The 19216-nt window shown below is 35.1% G+C and overlaps 5 protein-coding genes across 6 annotated transcripts; 1 reads left to right on the forward strand and 4 right to left on the reverse strand.

Annotated features, from left to right (window-relative positions):
• Positions 1–217: 217 nt before the first annotated feature.
• On the reverse strand, positions 218–3553 carry vps-51 (Vacuolar protein sorting-associated protein 51 homolog; the record flags this gene model as incomplete). Of its 2 annotated transcripts, NM_001025801.4 has the most annotated exons (11): positions 218–501; positions 902–1060; positions 1107–1188; positions 1405–1503; positions 1557–1854; positions 1921–2074; positions 2145–2474; positions 2523–2954; positions 3014–3175; positions 3227–3401; positions 3445–3553. In NM_001025801.4, the coding sequence occupies 11 exons, from the start codon at positions 3501–3503 to the stop codon at positions 349–351; spliced, it is 2103 nt and encodes a 700-aa protein (NP_001020972.1). The 2 variants fall into 2 exon arrangements, with proteins under 2 accessions (NP_001020972.1, NP_001370336.1); NM_001383151.2 differs by lacking the exons at positions 218–501; positions 902–1060 and having other exon boundaries at positions 1135–1188; positions 1410–1503; positions 3445–3503.
• Positions 3554–3970: 417 nt separating this feature from the next.
• lin-35 (Retinoblastoma-like protein homolog lin-35) lies at positions 3971–11899 on the forward strand. The gene is made up of 10 exons (NM_059285.4): positions 3971–4049; positions 4302–4397; positions 7751–7971; positions 8234–8350; positions 8609–9282; positions 9333–9740; positions 9889–10120; positions 10169–10490; positions 10551–10675; positions 10959–11899. The coding sequence occupies exons 1-10, from the start codon at positions 3992–3994 to the stop codon at positions 11589–11591; spliced, it is 2886 nt and encodes a 961-aa protein (NP_491686.1). The 5' UTR covers positions 3971–3991; the 3' UTR covers positions 11592–11899.
• C32F10.4 (uncharacterized protein) lies at positions 4683–6264 on the reverse strand. Its single transcript, NM_059286.8, has 6 exons — positions 6129–6264; positions 5902–6081; positions 5705–5798; positions 5485–5659; positions 5209–5440; positions 4683–4900 (listed from the first exon to the last, which is right to left on the reverse strand). Exons 1-6 carry the CDS (start codon positions 6255–6257, stop codon positions 4760–4762), a joined length of 951 nt encoding a protein of 316 aa, NP_491687.1. The 5' UTR covers positions 6258–6264; the 3' UTR covers positions 4683–4759.
• On the reverse strand, positions 11871–14394 carry hmg-3 (FACT complex subunit ssrp1-B). Its single transcript, NM_059287.4, has 4 exons — positions 14151–14394; positions 13442–14079; positions 12411–13353; positions 11871–12272 (listed from the first exon to the last, which is right to left on the reverse strand). Exons 1-4 carry the CDS (start codon positions 14385–14387, stop codon positions 12021–12023), a joined length of 2070 nt encoding a protein of 689 aa, NP_491688.1. The 5' UTR covers positions 14388–14394; the 3' UTR covers positions 11871–12020.
• Positions 14395–14735: 341 nt separating this feature from the next.
• Positions 14736–17396, reverse strand: nhr-2 (Nuclear hormone receptor family member nhr-2). Its single transcript, NM_059288.9, has 5 exons — positions 17261–17396; positions 16987–17181; positions 15938–16415; positions 15366–15887; positions 14736–15247 (listed from the first exon to the last, which is right to left on the reverse strand). The coding sequence occupies exons 1-5, from the start codon at positions 17368–17370 to the stop codon at positions 15134–15136; spliced, it is 1419 nt and encodes a 472-aa protein (NP_491689.4). The 5' UTR covers positions 17371–17396; the 3' UTR covers positions 14736–15133.
• Positions 17397–19216: the final 1820 nt, after the last annotated feature.

Raw genomic sequence — 19216 nt, forward strand, 5'->3', positions numbered from 1 at the left:
TTATTCATTTCTTTAACTGGAACATAATTCAATGATACAATTTTCAAAAAAAAAGTAATTTTTCTGGACGATTCGAGAAAAATCGACTTTGAACAAGTCCCGCCCACATCAATCGATAATATTTTCAAATTGAGCTTTTTCACTTCAAAATTGAAAAAAATTTAAAGATAAAATAAAATAGAGTGAAAATTCAACTCATCACAATTAGCCAATTGAATAATGCAATCCAAATTATTTTATAAAGATAATAAATCCACTCAAATTACAAATACAACCAAAAAAATTATACAAACCCGAATGATGCGTTAAAATTTATACAATCAATAAATTATTTCGAAATAAATTATGCTAATATCCCAAACTAGAAGCTTGTGAGCTCGGACGGTTAGCTGGAGGTTGTTCGCAGAGTTGAGCCAATCTAGATGGATGTACGAGAACTGGATCTTGACATCTTTTCAGAGCGGAAGATAATGCTTGATCAACCATCGAATTTACCACAACCTGAAAAATAATTACAATTAATTAGTTTTAACTTTTTATTTATTGTATAACTTTTTAAAAAGCTTTTCTAATTAAACTATTTTTTGGAAAAACATTAACTTTTCAGTTAACATTAAAAGCGTGTGATGAAATGTGTTTTAGAAAGATTGAAATTCGATAAGCGTATTTTGTCATCATTTTGTGCGACAATAATAAGTGGTTTGTTTGCAAAAATCGTTCGCTACTCAGTTCGTGTGTCAACAGAGAAAGAGAGCACCCGTGTCCCATCTCAGGAAGACCACTGAAAATCATGGCCAAGCGTATTTTTGGTATTCTGACCGACTAATTGCAGATAAAAGTATTGGATTTTTCAAATTTACAAACAGCTCGGCGAAATTTTTATTCTAGAAACTTTAGTTACCTCATCCGATACAAGAGCAGCTAAACATCGCTGTAAATAATAACAATCAACTTGCACTTGTTCTACACCAAACTTCGAATATGTTTGTAAACGAATTGATTCGATGAAGATCTTCAACACAACCTTCACAATCACAGTGATGATAGAAGCTCGATTGAACTGAAATTTGAGCGAAATTAATGGAAAAAACAAGAGTATTTCTTACGTGAATTTGTAGATGAAAATCGATTCTTTCACACCACAATGAATCTCTGGCGGCATCGAGAGCAGTTGTGATTGGACGACGACTGAAAAAAAAACAAATAAATCAATTCGGATGCAAGAAAAAATACAGTAGCACTTTAAAACTATTTATTTAGAACATTCATAGGGGTAACAACAGGCGCCAATGTGTTCCGATGTGTTCATTTGACAAGACACTATTTCCATTTTATAACGGTAATTGGAAATAACCTCATATCTTTGTTTTTTACTTTGGAATAACCTATTTGAATTTTCCTTACCTTACTCTAGAATCTTTTGGTTTTGAATCTCCACCGAGCAATAAAGTCAGTTCACTGTCACAAGTGTTCATCTCTTCCACTAAACGACGTACAGAAGCTCTAAAATCAAATTTCTATAAATTATTTGAAACACAGTTCCTATAAAAGCCTACCTTACAGCACTTGGAGTGGCAGCTGGTTGAACCAACATAGCACATCCTTTAATCAAAGTCTCTCCCATTGATAACCCCGTCTTTTCTGCATAACATCTCACAAGCTTCTGAGCTCTTGTCTTTACTTCTGACATTACTACAGTAATATCTGTGAGCCCATCATCCGGAGAGAGTGAGAATTGTTCTCTGCATAAGTTCAGAAGATAAACTGCAGATTTGTTTGATAGATGTTGTAGGGCAACTGCGAAAACTAGATGAACTCGAGGATCAACGAAGCGAATCTCACCGGCTCCGGATTCTAAGAATGAAAAATTATTTTTAATTCATTATTTTAATAGTATAACTATAAGGATAAGCAACTTACCGTATTCATCAGCAAGTTCGGAAAATCTATGAAAAGCTTGTACAAGTAGACGTTCATGTGCATTAAATGAGAAAGATTGACGGAACTCGTCTGGTGGAAGATTAGCAAATGTGACATCGCTAGCTGTGAACAAGAGCAGATTTGCAAGAGCGGTCTGGAAAATATTAAAGATTTAACAGCATATTTTTTTGGAGAGAACAGTCAGAATAAAGTGAAAAATTTACCTTGACTTGGTGAACAAAAACTTGTTCAATTTTGCTTGCTAAAGCGGATAAATCCTTTTCTTCATTAATTAATGCTTTTCGAACTTCATTCAAACCATTTTTGAGTTCTTCTTTTATTCTTGTCAATGATAAATCAATCTCGTGTTTTGATACTGCATTGATTAGTTCGATAGTTAATGGAAGAAAGTCAAGTCCAGGAATCACATAGCGGCAGGTTGAGATTTTTCGAAAATATCTATCAAGAGCCCGGACGACAATTGAACAGTCTTTTGCATCACTTGATGATAGAAAAACTTTTGAAACCAAAGCATGCAGAGAATTCATTTCCGTCTGTAAAAAAACTTTAATTTAATCCAAATCGTTTTTAAATTAACAAACCTTCAAAACCGTAATAAGATCTTCTCGTTTATCCTCAAATAATCGATCATGAGTTGTTGCAATCAGAGTGAGATTTGGAATAAAACTCTCAGAAGCTTTATCAACGAGATCCAAAACATCCGAATGATTTGCTGATAATTCTTTCAAATCTACTCTTAAAGATTGTTCTGAACACGTGAGCAACACTTTCTGAACTTCATCTTCATCTCTTCCAATTGTTAATAATAAATCTACAGCTTCTGATACTAATTCTGCACCAGAAGCCGGATTTCGCAGTTGATCCATTAATTGATTTTCCGTCATATCATAAATTTTCTTACTTTTTTGAAGAACTAATTGAACTGTTGGAACGTCTTTATACTGCGATAGTGACTCTTCTGCTAATTTGAACATTCGAAGAACTTCTCCATAGTTTCGCTCATCGAATTCACTCTGGAAGTTGTTTAGTTTGATGCAATATGAAAAAAAAGTTTTAAAATTAAAAATGTTACCCGCAGAACATGAGGAAGATCGAAAATATGCTTCAAACTATTCACAACTTTATACGAGCTTCCCAATTGTAGAATATCGTCACGTTTTTCGCCCAAAACTCCGTCAAGATTCCCAATTAGAGTCGATATTGTCGACATACTTCGGCTGAGAGATTTCATTTCCTGAAAATTAACATTAAAATTGTCTGATTTTATTATTATTCGAAAACTAACAGAATCGAGTTGCGTGAATTCATCTTGTATTTTTCGAACCGTATTTGTCGCAGTCAGAAATTTATTGTAATTTTCGTAGACTATTTGATGTACATCTGAATCAAGCCTTCTCACAGCTGAAACCATCTCCTCCTCTTCTTTTACTAATCCATCAAGCGACTTTTCACGGAGTAATCTGAATTAATAATATTTATCAGTGCATATCTCTGAAAACTAACTTGACGACAAATGCTTCGACATCAAAATCCGGCTTTGTGACGTCCAAAACACTAGACATTTTACATTCAATACTGAAAAATTAAAGAAAATTCAGGAAAACTCGAGAATGAAAAAAAACAGATTTGAGACACCATCAATACAAAGGGAACGAAATTTGGGGGAAATGCTGGTTGCCGAAAAAATAAGTAGAAGGTAAGATGTGTTCAACTGGAACATACATTTTCTGAATTGCAAACTCGATTTCTCTCACATTCACAATTTTTAATCACATTTAATGCTTCAGTTTTAGAAAGTTCTGAAGTATCCTCTTCTTCCTATTCAGTTTCTCAAAATCGATGGTGTCTCCAGGACGTGCACAAATGCGCTCTATTGCGAATTGTGGAACATCATTGCGCGCGCGACTAGAAAAAAATGAGCGCGTTCTTGAAAATTATTTTGCTTTCTCTAATTTTAAACGATTTCGATTACATTTTATCTGAACTTTCTTGGGTTTAATCGAATAAAAAACACAAAAATATTCTTCAGACTGGTAAAAACTTCTTCAATATGCCGAAACGAGCAGCCGATGAGCCTGGAACATCAACAACTGACCCATTTCACGAGCGTAAGCTTTAAATGATTTTATTCAAAGCGTATAATTATACTTGTCTGGAAAGTGAGGCGTTATCAAAGCTAGTTTCTCCGCCGCAGTGAATAGAAAAACTGATTAATGCAATTTGCGCAGGGTTCGATTTTTTCGAAATTTTTTAAACAGCGTTCAAGATTTTACTTGCCTTTCCATCAGGGAGAGAAATTTTTTAGAACTCAGCCTCAAATTACCGCAAATAAATTTAGATATTAATTGATTTATTTTCAGAAAGCCCATTCGATGCCGTGTTAGCCGGCACGGAGACAACGGATACAATATGTGAAGAGCCACCAGCAAAACGAATCGACTTAGATATAAAGCAAGGTATGGGGTTTTATAAATATTAAATCTGATTATTTTCTCCTTTTCAAAAATATTAAACAAAAACAAGGGTTTGCAGCCTCATGTGATAATCTAAATGACTGCTTTGTTTTACATATTAAGAGCATCCTTCGTTTTTCCAATAATTTTCTCTATGAAGATAGATATTCCCCAGTTCATTATCACCTTTATCACAACTCGCTATCATCTCCTACTTATATAGGAAATTATGAAGTTATCAAGCGCTCAGTCACCTGACTAGTTAAGAGGTCACTAACAACAATAGCTACCAATCAAGCAACATTTTTATTATTGCACACAACCACGAGCAAATGTCAAAATATACATAGAAGACAGAGTGAAATCTATTGAAGAACGTCACTTCGGACTGTTATATGTCCTGGTTCAACCACGTCACTATATGCAGGCGGCCGAGAAGTTGCACGTGGTCGGGTTGGATCTTCATCATTTGTAAACGCCGAATTGTCAGCTCCTGTTGGTTCACTCTGAAATTGTTACAGAGTTTTAGTGATGTCATAGGGAAAGAATTTTAGAGCTCATTCTGGCTCGAATTTGCTGGAAATCGGAGGTTTCCCAATAATAACCATTTTTCTGATATTAGTATTACTTTTTCGACTACAAGCGCTCCGTAACAAAATTTAGCGGGTTATTTGAAGTTAATTATAATCGCATTAAGACGTATTTATCTAATGCAGCTTATAATATAGAAAGAATAGCTTAGTTTTATATTATTGATTAATGAATAGTCGTTGAAACGGATTTCATAAAGCTTCAAAAAATTTTCAAAACTCACATTGGCAACTGTCAAAATCGGTGTCGATACGAAAGAACCACTCCTCGTTGATGCCGACGTCGTCGAACTCTCGCTATCAACAGGTTGTTGTTTTGTAGGAATCGGAGGAGCAGTTTGACTTGACATTGGTGGGGCGTAGGCGGTATATCTTGGTGGTGGTGGCATACCACTGGGACTCATTGGTGTTGGTACAATGTATTGAACATTGTAATTTGACGCCTGATGTTGAGGTCTGAACCATTGAATGAATATTCATAATTGAAATAATGGACTCACAATCTGTATGCATTTCTTCTGAGGAAGTTGTAGAGAATCATCATATATCGCATTTGGACGAGTGCAACAATAATACTAACAGTTAGGAAGAAACATGAGATTATAACCATTTCTAATTCTCCAGTTGTCATTTTTGGAACACATCCCTTCGCAGTGGTTACATCCTTTTGGTTATCTTCAAATCAGTTTCTTTATTCCGGAAAATTGTATTGAAACTAACCTGGATTGCAAATGTTATCATTGTTATCCGATAAATAAATACATGCAATAACTGCTCCCAGGATCAAGAAAAACACCCAAAATGTGTACATTGACTGAAATTGATAATTATTTCTCAAAGTGTATATTAACGAGAATATTGATGCTTCCATAATTGACTAGGAACATCGAATCTTGTGAGTTATATTTAAAACGTACTAGATATAACATGTAAGCAGTGATATAGGCAATTTTTCTACGCTTTGCACCAGTTGATAGAACAAACATCATGGCGCTTCCAATAGAAATCTCGAAAACGTAGAGCACAAATGGAGATGGATACAAAAGTCCGAATATTTGACATATCATGAGAATGGATCCGAGAATTCCAACAGCTCCCTGAAAAATGTTCAATCCTTGCTGAGATTCAAAATTTCTGAACTTACACCAATTGGAAGTCCACAAAATACCCTTGGCTCCGGTTCAGCAGCTATCCGCTGTGTTGGCTGATGTGGTTCAGCCCGTTGTTGCGGGTGCTGATACGGATCCGTCGTTTGAGAAGACTCGGTTGTCATGGTTCTTCTGGAATCAATACAATTTTCTTGGCTTATATGGTTTATAAATGCATTTGTGTGTGTCTGAGTGTGCCAACAAGAGACCTCTACGAGAGAAAAGAAAAGGAGAAGCAGAGTCGGGGAGGTGACATACGACTGATATGGTCGATGTCACGACAATATGATTCTCTTTTTCTCCCCCTTTCAATTCTTCATGTGTCGGTTGAGTAAATATTGCATGAAACTGTAGAAATGAGGGCATTGGGAGATAGAGAGAGGGACGTTGAAAATAGAGAAGAGCACTAGAATCAGCTGAGAGTATGTGGAGAAATAAAGAATGATAAGAACGTTGGAAGAAACTAGAACAATTTTGGCAGCTTAGTTTCGTCGTTACTTGATTTGTCACAATTAAATATGGATAAGTTGAGAATCAAGGATGCCAAAAAATATTTTTGACAAAAAAAAACAAAAAATTTCTTGTTCAAATTTCGTACCAAAAACAAAAAAAAATTGGATTTTATTTTTCTCGCGATTTAAAGTTAAAAATTTCGAAATTTTTTTTTGGTTTTTATGATATTTATACAATTGTATTTCTATAGAAATACCGAAAAAAAATTGGTGACTTATCGAATTTGTTTTAATTGGAAAAATATAATGGATTCAATTCGTTCTTTAAAAATTATTGGAAATTACTTTAAAATTGAAAAAATTGAAATTTTTTTCATTAATTTAAAAACTGACATCCTTGGGTCAATTCATTGCCATCTGGATAAATTTCCTTTAATATTGTAAATCATTGAGTGTTTCCAGTTGTGTAGGTCTCACTATGAAGAAACTATGAAAGAGGAAAAAGAAAATATAGAAAACCCATAAAAGTGGGAAAAAAACGGAAATTCGTGTTCTCCGTCGAAAAATATCACAATTTATGGGCTTATATGTGTGCGGGACAATGAATTCAATGTAATATTATTACTATGCACATCAATAAATTCAAATATAGCTGGTATCCACTCTTTTGGGTTTTTTCTTTTCGATATGCACCTATGGGAAAAGTATCAAATTTCAAGACAAATCAGTGGTTTTGTTCACGAGAGAATTTGCCTAGTTTCAGAAGGTTTATGAAATATCAATTAGTATTAAGAGTACACAAAATTATAGGATTTTTTGTTGAAAATTTAAAATGGTGCTTCTCCGTTTAAGATATATTTAACAAAAAATCTAACAAAATTAAATTGGTAAACGTTGATATAAAAAATCAGAAAATTGGTTTGGCATTTCAGAAAATATTTCAAGATGGATCAATCGTACTTGTTAACAGTATCAATTTTAATTTAATTTAATTTTTTTTCAAAATATAATAAATATGTTTAAAAATTCATTGATAATAAAAATTAAACGTTTTTCATAAATCAAACTTCGAAACATTTTCATAAAAAGGTAGCACAAGCAATAAGAAATGTTCTTATCACAGTCAACCTAGATGACATGAAATATTAAATGATAACTGTTTTCAGAATTCAATGGTGGAGTGCAAAGTGGAGGGCTGATTAAAAATGAATCCGAATTGACTCAAATGACAATCAAACAAGAAACAGAAGGAAACATAAATGAAGCTAGACGAGAAGAAGAAGACGAAGAACAAGATGAAGATTCCAGAACATCAATGCCACCTGCATTGGGAGAAGATGATGATTATGAGGAGGATGATGCTGATAGTTTTATTGATAAAACTAATGTAATACTATGTTTCTTCTAGTTTTACAACATAATATTTAAAATTATACGGAAAATGATGCGGATAATTTTAATTTTCATCAACACTTGAAAAAGGAAGTCTAGGACTAAGATTTTCTAAAAATTATATCAATGTCAACCTGAAAAGTTAATATCATAATCAGAAAAAAGTATTTTTATTAAACGAAAAAATGAAAAAAAAACCCCCTTTTTGCCCCTGATTGCTCAAATTAAAGTATAAAAAAGAATTTTAAACTTTTCAGACACCGCCACCATCACAATCATTTCTGGAAGGATGTCGAGCAGCTAATTTACCAAATGACATTGTTACTGGTGCATGGGAAACGTACAACCACGCGGTTCAACGGGTTTCTCTTGAGGTTAATTGAGTAGTCAACGAATGCGGGGAAGGGGTTTTTTCAAAACAAACCACTACTATATAATGTAAAAACTGAATAATTCAAGTAGCACACATAGTGAACACAAGTGTGCCTAATTAGAGCTTTCAAAATATTTTTATGTGTTCTGACAATTTTTCATTTCAAATGGCTATGAAATTTTTCACATTAAAAAATAGATATTAATCTGAAAATAGAATTTACTCTGCTGCTTCTTCTAGACAATAAAATAATTTTCAGGGTTCGGAATCGGCGTGGCAACTATCAGCAATTTACTATTATCTTCTATCAAAAGGAATAAAACGTCGTGGAAAAACAATCCGTATTCTCATTCAACCGTTTCCTGTTTCGATACTTACAATTGCCAACTCATTTGACATATCCGTTGCTGAAATGCTTGACAAAACTGCTCGATTTGTGGAAATTATACATTCCAGAAAAATTCGTCGTTATCAAGAATATATTCGACGAATTCAAGAAGGACTCGCAGTTTCTTGTGTGATATTCAAAAAGTTTTGCCGAATTTTCTGCAAAATATTCGAGGAGATCAAAGTTGGATCCGAAAATTGTCCATCTTCTCATGAACTTTTTACGGTTCTTTGGACATCTTTTCTGGTGATGAAAAGTCGAATGACAGTGGACGATTTGATTTCAAATTATCAACTTCTTTTTTCAATACTTGATCAAGTATATACCGAAATGTGTTCAATGAAAGAGGGAATAGTTCATCATTTGAATCAAAAATTTGTTGAAGATCTTCTTGAAAATGATTGTACGATTATTCGAGCTCTTTGCACACAATTTGGTGGAAGTGTTCTTGATGCACGGCACTTTTCTGATCATACTTTTAAGAAAATGGAGAAGACTGGAATTCCGTCCACTTGGAATTTTCAAGAGTTTCGAGATTTGATCATGTACGTTTTATTAGAAAATGTAATTTTAAAAACGAAAATAATACTTTCAGGAACGTTCCAAAAACGGCATATGAGAATTATCTATTGCAACGTGGAAGTATTGATGAGCGGATTTTCATTCCAAGCGTTGAGGACTTTTCAAAAATTTTCCAATCCCCGGACACATACTCAGTAGCAGATATTCTCAAAGTGTCTTACTCTGGAAGACGTTTCCGTGATGCAGAATTTCTTACAAAAATCTCAAATAATCATTGTCTGGAAAAGTTGGCATTAGGTGGAAAAGTAGCATCAGAAAAGTTGGTAACACAGTCAAAAGAACAGCCGAGAGTTCCGTGTGTTGAGTATAATCTCGAATTGGGAAATTATCCAGACGATTTGGAATCGAACAATCAAAGTCTTTATAATAGATTGACAAAAATTATTGGAAGCTGGAAATTGGAGAATTCGAAACTCGAAGAGTAAGTAGCGAATCTATTTTGCACAAAAAAAAGACAAAAAAGACTTTTTTTTCGGAATATAGTGAAATATGAAAAAAAGACAAGTGAAATATGAAAAAAAATGCTTCGATGTTCTTTGATGACTACAAATCAGAAGTATTTATTTCAGAGTGTGTGGCACAATGTCCGACAGTCCAATGGCAACAATTCTTCTGAAAAGTGATGAAATGACAAATAAATTCGAGCGAACTTTATCTGCAGAACTCGGAGAGACGATCAATGAGAATATTCCTAAATATCACTATAATGTTCGAAAAGAATTGGAATTAGTTTTTCTCATTTTCATGGAGAAAATAATTGTTGCAGAATTGAAAAAGAAAGTACGAGAGGAGGACTTGCTGGTAAGTTTATTGTTAAAAAAGTATTTTTTGCCAATTTTGAAATTACAGAATGTGATTCGTCGGGAAGAATTTCTTGATTCAGTTTTCTGTTTCTGTGTTGAACTGATCCTTGTTTCCAATGGATATGATCGTCCATTTCCATGGAGTGCTGAACTGTGTGGAGTACATCCATTTATGTTTCATAAAGTAATTGATTTGATGATAACACATGAGAAACAGCTAAGTCGTCAAATGGTTCAACATTTTAGTCGAATTGAAGAAACTGTAATTGAGTATTTTTCGTGGAAGTCTGATAGTCCATTATGGCCAATGGTTGTCAGGTGTCCATTTGCACATTTTCAAGAATTCGGAGAGGATTGGGCTGATAAATGTTAGTTTTTTAAAAATATTTATTTGGAGAAGTATAGATTTTCATTCATAAATATTGCAGTAAACTCGTACTCACCAATAAAATTCACTCCAATCAAGAAGCCTGATGATCTACGAGACGAACTTGGAAGACCTATAGTTCCTCAAAATCAAACTTCAAGAACTCTAAGAATTTTTTTGAAAAGAGTAAGTTTAAATGATTCATCTATAAATGGTTGGAGTCGAGGGTGTCGTCGAAAAAAATTTTTTTTTGGAAAAAATCAGACAATTGGTAAACAATTCCAAAATGTTTTGCCACAATTTTTTTGATTCGGATTCAAAAACAGTCACAATTTTTTGACAAAATCGTCATTTTTCGGTCTTTTTCTTGAACTCAAAAAAACGAAACAATTTCGATTTTCTAAAAAACCGGCACCCTTGATTGGATTAGTCTAACATTTATTTCAATTTTGCAAAATCCATTATTCAGACTTATTTCACCGCCGCTCGTCGACTTCAAGATCTCACTGATCGTGTTTCAATGGGAGCTCGTGCAAAATCACAATGCTGGTCACTTTTCGATTATCTTCTTCGCAATGACACTTTGATTTTTATGGATAGACATCTTGATCAAATTCTTCTTTGTTGCGTGTTTGTCATTATGAAGATAAATGAGTCATCAATGCTTTTCACGGAAATAATGGCTCAATATCGACGACAATCAGCCAATTCTTTGCTGGTCTACCGAAGTGTTACAGTATTCCAAGAACAACTGAATCCCGAAAATCCACAGGCAGTAAACACGAAGGAGACAATTTTGGAACGTCTTGAAGGTCCACAAAAAGAAAAAACGACAGTTGATATAATCAAATATTATAATATCGAGTTTCGGGATCGTATCAAGTATATTATCGGTCAAATTGATAGTGCTTCAGATGAAGATTTGATGGAAATGCCGGTTGCAACAGAATCTGGATTGATGCCTGTTCGAGTTTATTTAACACATAAATTATCGATTCAAACGCTTCCAAAAACGAAACACGGAGAGTCGAAACAAGAAAGAGCTATTGCGAACCTTGAAAAATCTGGAATTACGATCGCTATGGAACGGTCTGGAGATTAAAAATGATTGTTGTGAATACTTTGAACTTTTTAATGCATTTTTGATTAATCATTTAGTACTTCTTTTCTCGTCTATTTTTTTATCTTTTCCTTCAAATTCAGGCAAGTAATTATACTTTCCATTTCTAATTGATTGCTTCAAAATAGACGTCTAGTTATATTCAAAACAATCCCCCTTTTGAATTGGAATCTTCAAATATCGTATTAAATATTAATATTGTAATCATTTTTCACAATCCCCCATGCCATTATTGTTACTGATTTTTTCTCTCTTTTTAACCATCATCGATAAATTCATTTTACAGTTATAATTGAAATTAATGGGAATCCAATATAAAATGGGTAAATGATTGGAAAGAGGATGAAAGAGATCTATGAAAGTAAGAAGGAAGGCGAATAAAAAGCAACAATAAAATATTTAGTCAGAAAATCAATCCGATTCACCAGAAGACTCGGAGGCAGCATCGGATTCGTCTTTCTTCGCCTTTAGCGGCTCATCGTCATCGGAATCATCCGTATCACTGATATGCTCCTTAGACTTGAACTGTTTACCCGGAGATTGATCGGAGCTTTTCTTCGTGGATGGTCCAGATGCTTTCTCTACTCCTCCACCATTCTTCTTGTATTCTTTCATTTCCGCTTCGTATCTTGCCTTGTCCTGTGCAGCCTTATCGTTCCATTCCTGAATAAAAATAATTACTAACGGGATAAAACAAAACATTTTTAATGGCTCTAAAAGTGATTGAATTTTTTAGATTCGAAAATCATGGTTTTTTCTAAAATTAAAAGAGTTTTTGATTTGAAAAGTCTATAAAAATACCTTTTTATCATCCGCACTCATGGACTTCCACTTTGCTCCGGCTTTTTTAGCAACATCTCCGAGTGTATCCCCATCTTCTTTCATTGAATTACGATTGGCATTGAACCAGATGATATATGCAGTGGTTGCTCGTTTCGGCTCATTTGGATCTTTAGTTTTCTTTCCTTTCTTCACAGCTTTCTCCTTTACCGGCTTCTCTTTCTTCTCGCGTTTATTCTTCTTTTCTTTACTCTCCTTCTTTTTTGGTTCAATATTCTCTTCATCTGGATCAGATTCTCCAGTTCCTGAAGCATCTTTCTCTGAGCCAGAATCATATTCATCGTCAGGTTCACTTCCAGAACCTTCTGATGAGTCTTTGTCATTCTTCTGCTTCTTCATATCCTTATCCAAATCATAATCCTCATCAGTACTTTCATCATCGCTGTCATCATCTTGTTCACGACCCTCTGCTTTCACAGTTGACTTGTATGGATCGATATCATCTTCATCGCTGCTTCCATAACCAGCTGATTTGTTATCGATACGATGAGAATTGCGAATTTTGATCTCTTTCTTGTTTAGATAGTCGAATAGTTTGTTGTTCTCTTCTTTATCCATTGCACTGAAAGTCAACGATGATCCAGTTTTCAGATCAATCTCAAAATCAAAAGTTCTTGTTACAGTTCCGCTATCAGAACGTGCGAAATGACATGAGCTAATCTCTTCAAAGCGAATGTACATGACCGGCTTTTGAATAAACAAAAATCCCTTTTCCATTGGGTACAACAATCCAAGGTTCTGACGATGTGTACATTGTATGGCAGGAGTGCCCGAACTTCCGAGGAATCGTCCAGGAACGGTGACTTTCAGATTGCAAATTGATTTGAAGAGAATTGAGATTGTCTCATAGATTGGTCCAGTCATTTCACGTTGAAGATTTCCATTGAAATAGTCGAGTTGTTCACTGAAATACTCTCAAATTATTGGACGGCAATATAAAATATATTTGAGTGGCACGGAATTGTTCCCAGAAAATTCTGAAATAAACTCACTCAGTCAACGACAACTCCAAATCTTCTTCTTCATCCTTCCCAAACTCGAAAATGAGATAACTGTAGTGTGTCTGTCCCTGGCGAATGGGTGGGTTCAACGACAACACAAAATATACTTGGCGTCCATCTTTATGAGGAACCAAGAATAGACGATTGATCGTTTTGACAGGAATCTTGTAATCGTACGTCTTTCCGTGGAGTGCAATACTTGTCGGATAAACTTTAATATCATATCTTCCACGAGGTGTTGTGCACAGAATATCAGTGAGAAGGCATATTGGTTGCTCAGTTTCAGCCTCCAATCCAGCATATGCCAGCACTGCTTTCTTGAATTCTTCTACTTTATCAGTATCCTCCTCATTTTCTAGATCAACTGGCATATGGAATCTCATCTCCATCAGCTGAACTTTGCTTTGTTCATTCTGATGGAACTCCAAAATAGCCTCATTTTTGTTGGCAATGACGTTTGACACATTCGTGCACGGAATTTCGAAAATCGGTTCATTTTCCCATGAAAATTCAATATTTTTGCCTTTGACATCGGCCTGCCCATAGTTCCATCCATTGATGAAAAGATTTGATTGATTGATAGATTTAGACCAGTTAGAAGAAGTGAACGATTGGATTTTCTGAAGATCCTGAAATTTCGAATTTGAATAAAATGAGACTACAAACGTATAAAAATAAAGAAAACGAACAACAAACTAACATCATCCAAGAATCCTCCGAAGCGGTGAGCACCTCCATCACTAAGACCAACGCGTAGTCCCGGCTTGTTGCCAAGCTTTTGCCATTTCAGTTTATCGACGTCGGTTCCTGTGATGTAAACTGATTTTCCACCCTTATCGCCTATGAAGTTAATCGAATTTTCAGTCAATGTAAGCGTTCCGCATGTTAAATGGCCTATATCCTCCACGTAAACTCCCTTGAATTTGAGCTCAGTCATTCTGAAACTTGTCAGTCAATAACGCGTGTAAAGAAAAGAAGCGAAAAACGTCCGCGAACAAGAAAAGTCCGGAAAAGAATGAAAAAAATGAATTCTCGAAAAATGCACTCTAATTTTTTCGCGCGTCGAACCGAAAACAAAGAACTACGGTAGTCGATCATACGTGAACACCGAAGTATACTGTATACGCAAGCACCGCATCTGACGACCGTTTCTATTAATTTTATTATTTTTTTAATAATTGACTAATTTTGACAAATAAATTGACAAATTACTATTACGACAAATTACGACAAATAACGGTAAAAGTTGTGGCACGTCAAATTTTTTCCTGCATACAAAATAGTTAAATTATCAAATAATATTTATTTCATCTTTTCAACAACCAAGAAGCAGTACCAAATATATTAAGTTTTTAACAAACTTCAAATAATATAATTTTTGGTACTGTAACAGCCTAACAAACAACATCAATTGGAAATTCAAAAAGAAACAGTATATAGCCCGAACGAGAGAGTGAGATAGAGAATTAAATTCACACCTGGAGGAAGAGATCAGTAAGAAATGATCAGACTTTGAGAACATGAATAGAAAATGATAGTAACGGGGGAAGGGGACTTTAAACAAGTATTTTGAATCTATATTGATTCATAAGACAGGAATAAAGTTTTGTGAGAATTCAGAACCGGTTGGAAGCGTGTCCAGACACCGAATCGGTTCTGAATTTATCAGAAGTAATATATTTGTTATTGATTGAGATACGGTCCCAATCTCATGAGCAATCGATCGCAGAGTCCTATCTCTTGTAGATGTGTTTGAGACAGTTGATGGCGTAATCCTTGACAATAACTCGTAAAAATCTGAAAAAGGTTAACTTTCTTGGCGCAATATTTACTTTCTTGAGTGTTATGGTAGGGATTAATTGTGTCATTTGGGAATATTCCGACAATTTTGGCATTATGCCAAACAATTACTTACCTCAGCGACACCTCCATTGACTATTTGAAGTATATGAATTCCAGAGAGAAGTGCAACTTCACAATCATTGAATACTGTATTACGAATGCCGCCACGAAGCAAATTTACTGGATTCTCACAGGAATAGAAAGTGATTGGATCAAATGTGAAAGCCGCACGAATAGCCAAGATACCACTCATCACTTTTTGAATACTCATTTCAAGTGCTTTTTCATCTTTTGGCAAAAGTGAGCTCAAAGCTGGAACTGATTCAATAAATTTCTTAATTGCTCCAATAGCATGAGTTCCCGATGTTAAGTGAGTAGAGCATGGCATGTTTGCAACAAAGGCGGCCGTAAGCTCTTTCACTTGTGATGTCATCTCAAAATTGGGCGAAGCCACTGATGGTTTAACATCTTTATCAGTTTCTTTGTTCACTCGAACGTTGTCACGATTCATTCCAACTGCGAGGCATTTGGCAAATCGACAAGCTTGACAACGAGTACGTACTCCACGATTTGCCGCACAATTTTCATATGAGAACTGAAAAATATAATAGCATATTTTTGAAATGCTTGTCTAATTAAACTCACTGTGCAATTTTCTCCTTTGGTACAAACATATGCGATATTCTTGTGAACACTTCTTCTGAAAAATCCCTTGCATCCTTCACAACTCTGTACTCCATAATGATATCCAGTAGAGTTATCACCACAAACCATACATCTATCCTTTTTAAAGAACTCACTCCAAGCATTCATTGTGAGATTATAGTTTGAAAAGTCTGGAGCAAACTGTGGCATTTGTGGAACTACTGTCATTGGTGTGTTAGTACGGTCATATGGAGTACCACGTGGCTTTTTTGTTGAAGCAGATGACGCTGGGAATGTGTTACGACGAACAGAACTGTTCTCTTTATCATCGGCTTCATTTCCGTTGTCTGGAGAACTTTGAGTCGAAGAAAGAATATTATTAATTGCATATGGTGAGATTTCTTCTTTTTCTGGTTTTGCTTGTTGAAGTGGAGTCAATTGCATTTGTGGCTGATTATGGTAGTTTGGAGTGGTTGCGCTGAAAAATTGAATTTAACGTTTTTACTATAGAAAGGATAAAGTAATCTTCCAGTCATCGTTGCCTTATTTATTAATTTAGTAACTCGCTGAAACGTAGAATTCCCTCGGCATACTGTACAACCGTGTTCTCAAATTCCGCTAAATCTGACTCTATTGTTCTCACCTAATCTCTTTGTACAACATCTTAAAATATTTTTTGTTGCATCTAACCGCTCTTTGTTCTAATTAGGTGTGAATTGGTAAAAATTACATCAACTTGAAATCACTAACTGAATTTTCAAATCCCACTTCCAACCTTGCCAGTTGAAAGAGATTCCCGTTTAGATGTCTTGAATCCTGCCAATAGGATTCAATATGATTCATCATTAGGAGGTAACATCTGCCACGTCATCAATACAGTCCCCCATCTGCCCCCTCTTCTGACCTGTCACTCTCTTACCCAGTTGCCACGTCACAAGGTGACCTGTTTCTACGTATTGCGTGAAACAAATTGGACCATAAAGTAGAGACCGCCCAAACACTCAAACATTGCGCAACTCTTCTTTTTACCGCGCAGAAGAAATACATACCTGTTCTGTGAAGTGAGTGGTGGAGAGATTGTGTCATTTCCCGAATCTCTGTCCGAAATCTGGCTCAGCGGTGATGTGGCATTTGGAGTGACTGTATTTTTAGATTGTGGTGGCATGTAGGTTGAGTTTGTTGCTGTTCCTGGAACCATTTGCTGCATTTGCATTTGCATACACAGAAGCATTTCTGGGGTCCATCTGAAAGTGAGAATTGGTGTTTTGTAATAATTCGAATGCACGAAAAGTTATGACTGGATACAGAAATATAAAAACTTACTGTGCCGGATTCTGTAAATATGACTGTTGATATGCATTTATCATTGGATAGCCTGGCATCATATGTGGTTGATTTGGATAATGCATCAATTCTGGATTCATTGGAACCATCTGAAAACTAGAAAAGAAATAGAGATAGAAAAATAATAAGAGTTAATAAATTGAAAAAAAGAGTATACTATGAAATAGTGTACAATTCAACAGACTGACAGAACGCGCGAAAATGTTGGTCAACGAACGCTCGAATTGGTTGCATAATGACCATCTGACCTTGCACACACTGTTCTCGCGCACTCTTGCTCGTTCTGCCTGCAACGACGGTGTGCTGCTCCGCCCCTGGTGGTCTATGGGAATAAGAAGGTGACAGTGAAGAGATGGAAAGTGGGTGTGATGACATCTCTTCCAAATATTCGCAGTGTGGTGTTGTAATATATTTGTGCGTTCGGATAAAACTAACAGATATTGTTGAGAAATTGGGTATGGTTCTCAGTTGGCATATGAGTTGCAGAATAAGAGTCTATCAAGTTTCAGTGAGAAAAAGTGTCGAAGAAATAGTAGAGCTCTTGAACATTAATTTTCAGGAAATTTCCCTCTCTCGAAGCCAAACAACTACGGACCCAGCGGTAACACAAGTAGCCTATAATGTTCTCATACGCTGTAAAATAATATTTAAATTCAGCTACAGCACTGTAGCTACAGTACACCTACAGTCCCTAATCCAAAAACATTTCGTCATTGTAGCTGGAATATATCGACCAAAAAGTATTGCTGTAAGTGAAAATAGTTGTACATCTCTTCCGGAAAGTGAAATTTAAAGGTTTTCTGAAAGACACACACAGTCAGAATAGAAATTTGATAGATTATATCTAGATTATGTTTGTGATTAAATCAGTACATGGCTGAAATCTAAGCAATAGTGTGACGTCATAATTTTTCAAAACATTAATTAGCCGCCAAGTTTGGTTCTTTGTAGGTCAATTCTTTTGCTGGAACTCTATGCTCATAACCCTCTTTTGGGGTAACATTTCATTTCTGTAACCCCTATCTATAGAGAGGCTATGTGTCAGAGAATACTATAATAGTACAGTAATATAGAGGTTAATGAAGGATCTTTAATCCATCCCCAATTTAGCACAGATGGTCGAATACATTCTGACAGAAGGGAAAGGTCAAACTATAAATATCGATTTATTCTGAAAATAGACAACGATTGGGGTTATCTAATCTTGATTCTTTTCAGAAGGGATCATCAACGGCCGAGCTGTCAATTTTAATTTAGCTAATGAGAAAACATTTAGTGACGAGAATCATTGCTGGAAATATTCTAGAATTCAGTATTCAAAACCGTTTCTAAACTTAAGTAAGTAATTCGAAAATTTCGCAAAATATATGTATTGTTTGATATTTTTTTGAAATTTTAAGACTTTTCAACAAAAAAAAACATTTAAATTTGTTAACAACAATTTTTCCAACTAAGAATTGGAAATAGTGTATGAAAATTTCAAAAATAAATTGAAAATACCAAACAATTCCGAATTTTCCGAACCATGTAGTTTTCCAAGAAACCCATTTGGAGGTAATTTTTGGTTTTATAAGATTTTAGATAGACAGTGAAGAATACTGCGATATTTCAAAACTGCGTAATCTACTCCAGTTATCTCGAGAGCCCATTTGTTTTCCTCCAATAAACTATCATTCTGTGTTACGTCAGTCGGCAACATTGTGTGTGTGCAGGCAGATTGACCTGATTATGTAACGTTTGTGCAACAGAATATTTGGTCATAAACTGTCACAGATTGGGCCTCCGTTTAGGTGAATTAGAATCTGCTCAATTGGATCGAGTGGAATGCACATTGTGTTGAACGGCGGTTCTGGACAAAGACCTTGTATTTTGGGAATCCATCAATAAGAGTGTGCCAGAAACTGTCTGAGGTCCTATTGTTTGTCAGGTGAAAGT

The sequence above is a fragment of the Caenorhabditis elegans genome, chromosome I, assembly GCF_000002985.6.
Source record: "Caenorhabditis elegans chromosome I".
NCBI lineage: Eukaryota > Metazoa > Nematoda > Chromadorea > Rhabditida > Rhabditidae > Caenorhabditis > Caenorhabditis elegans.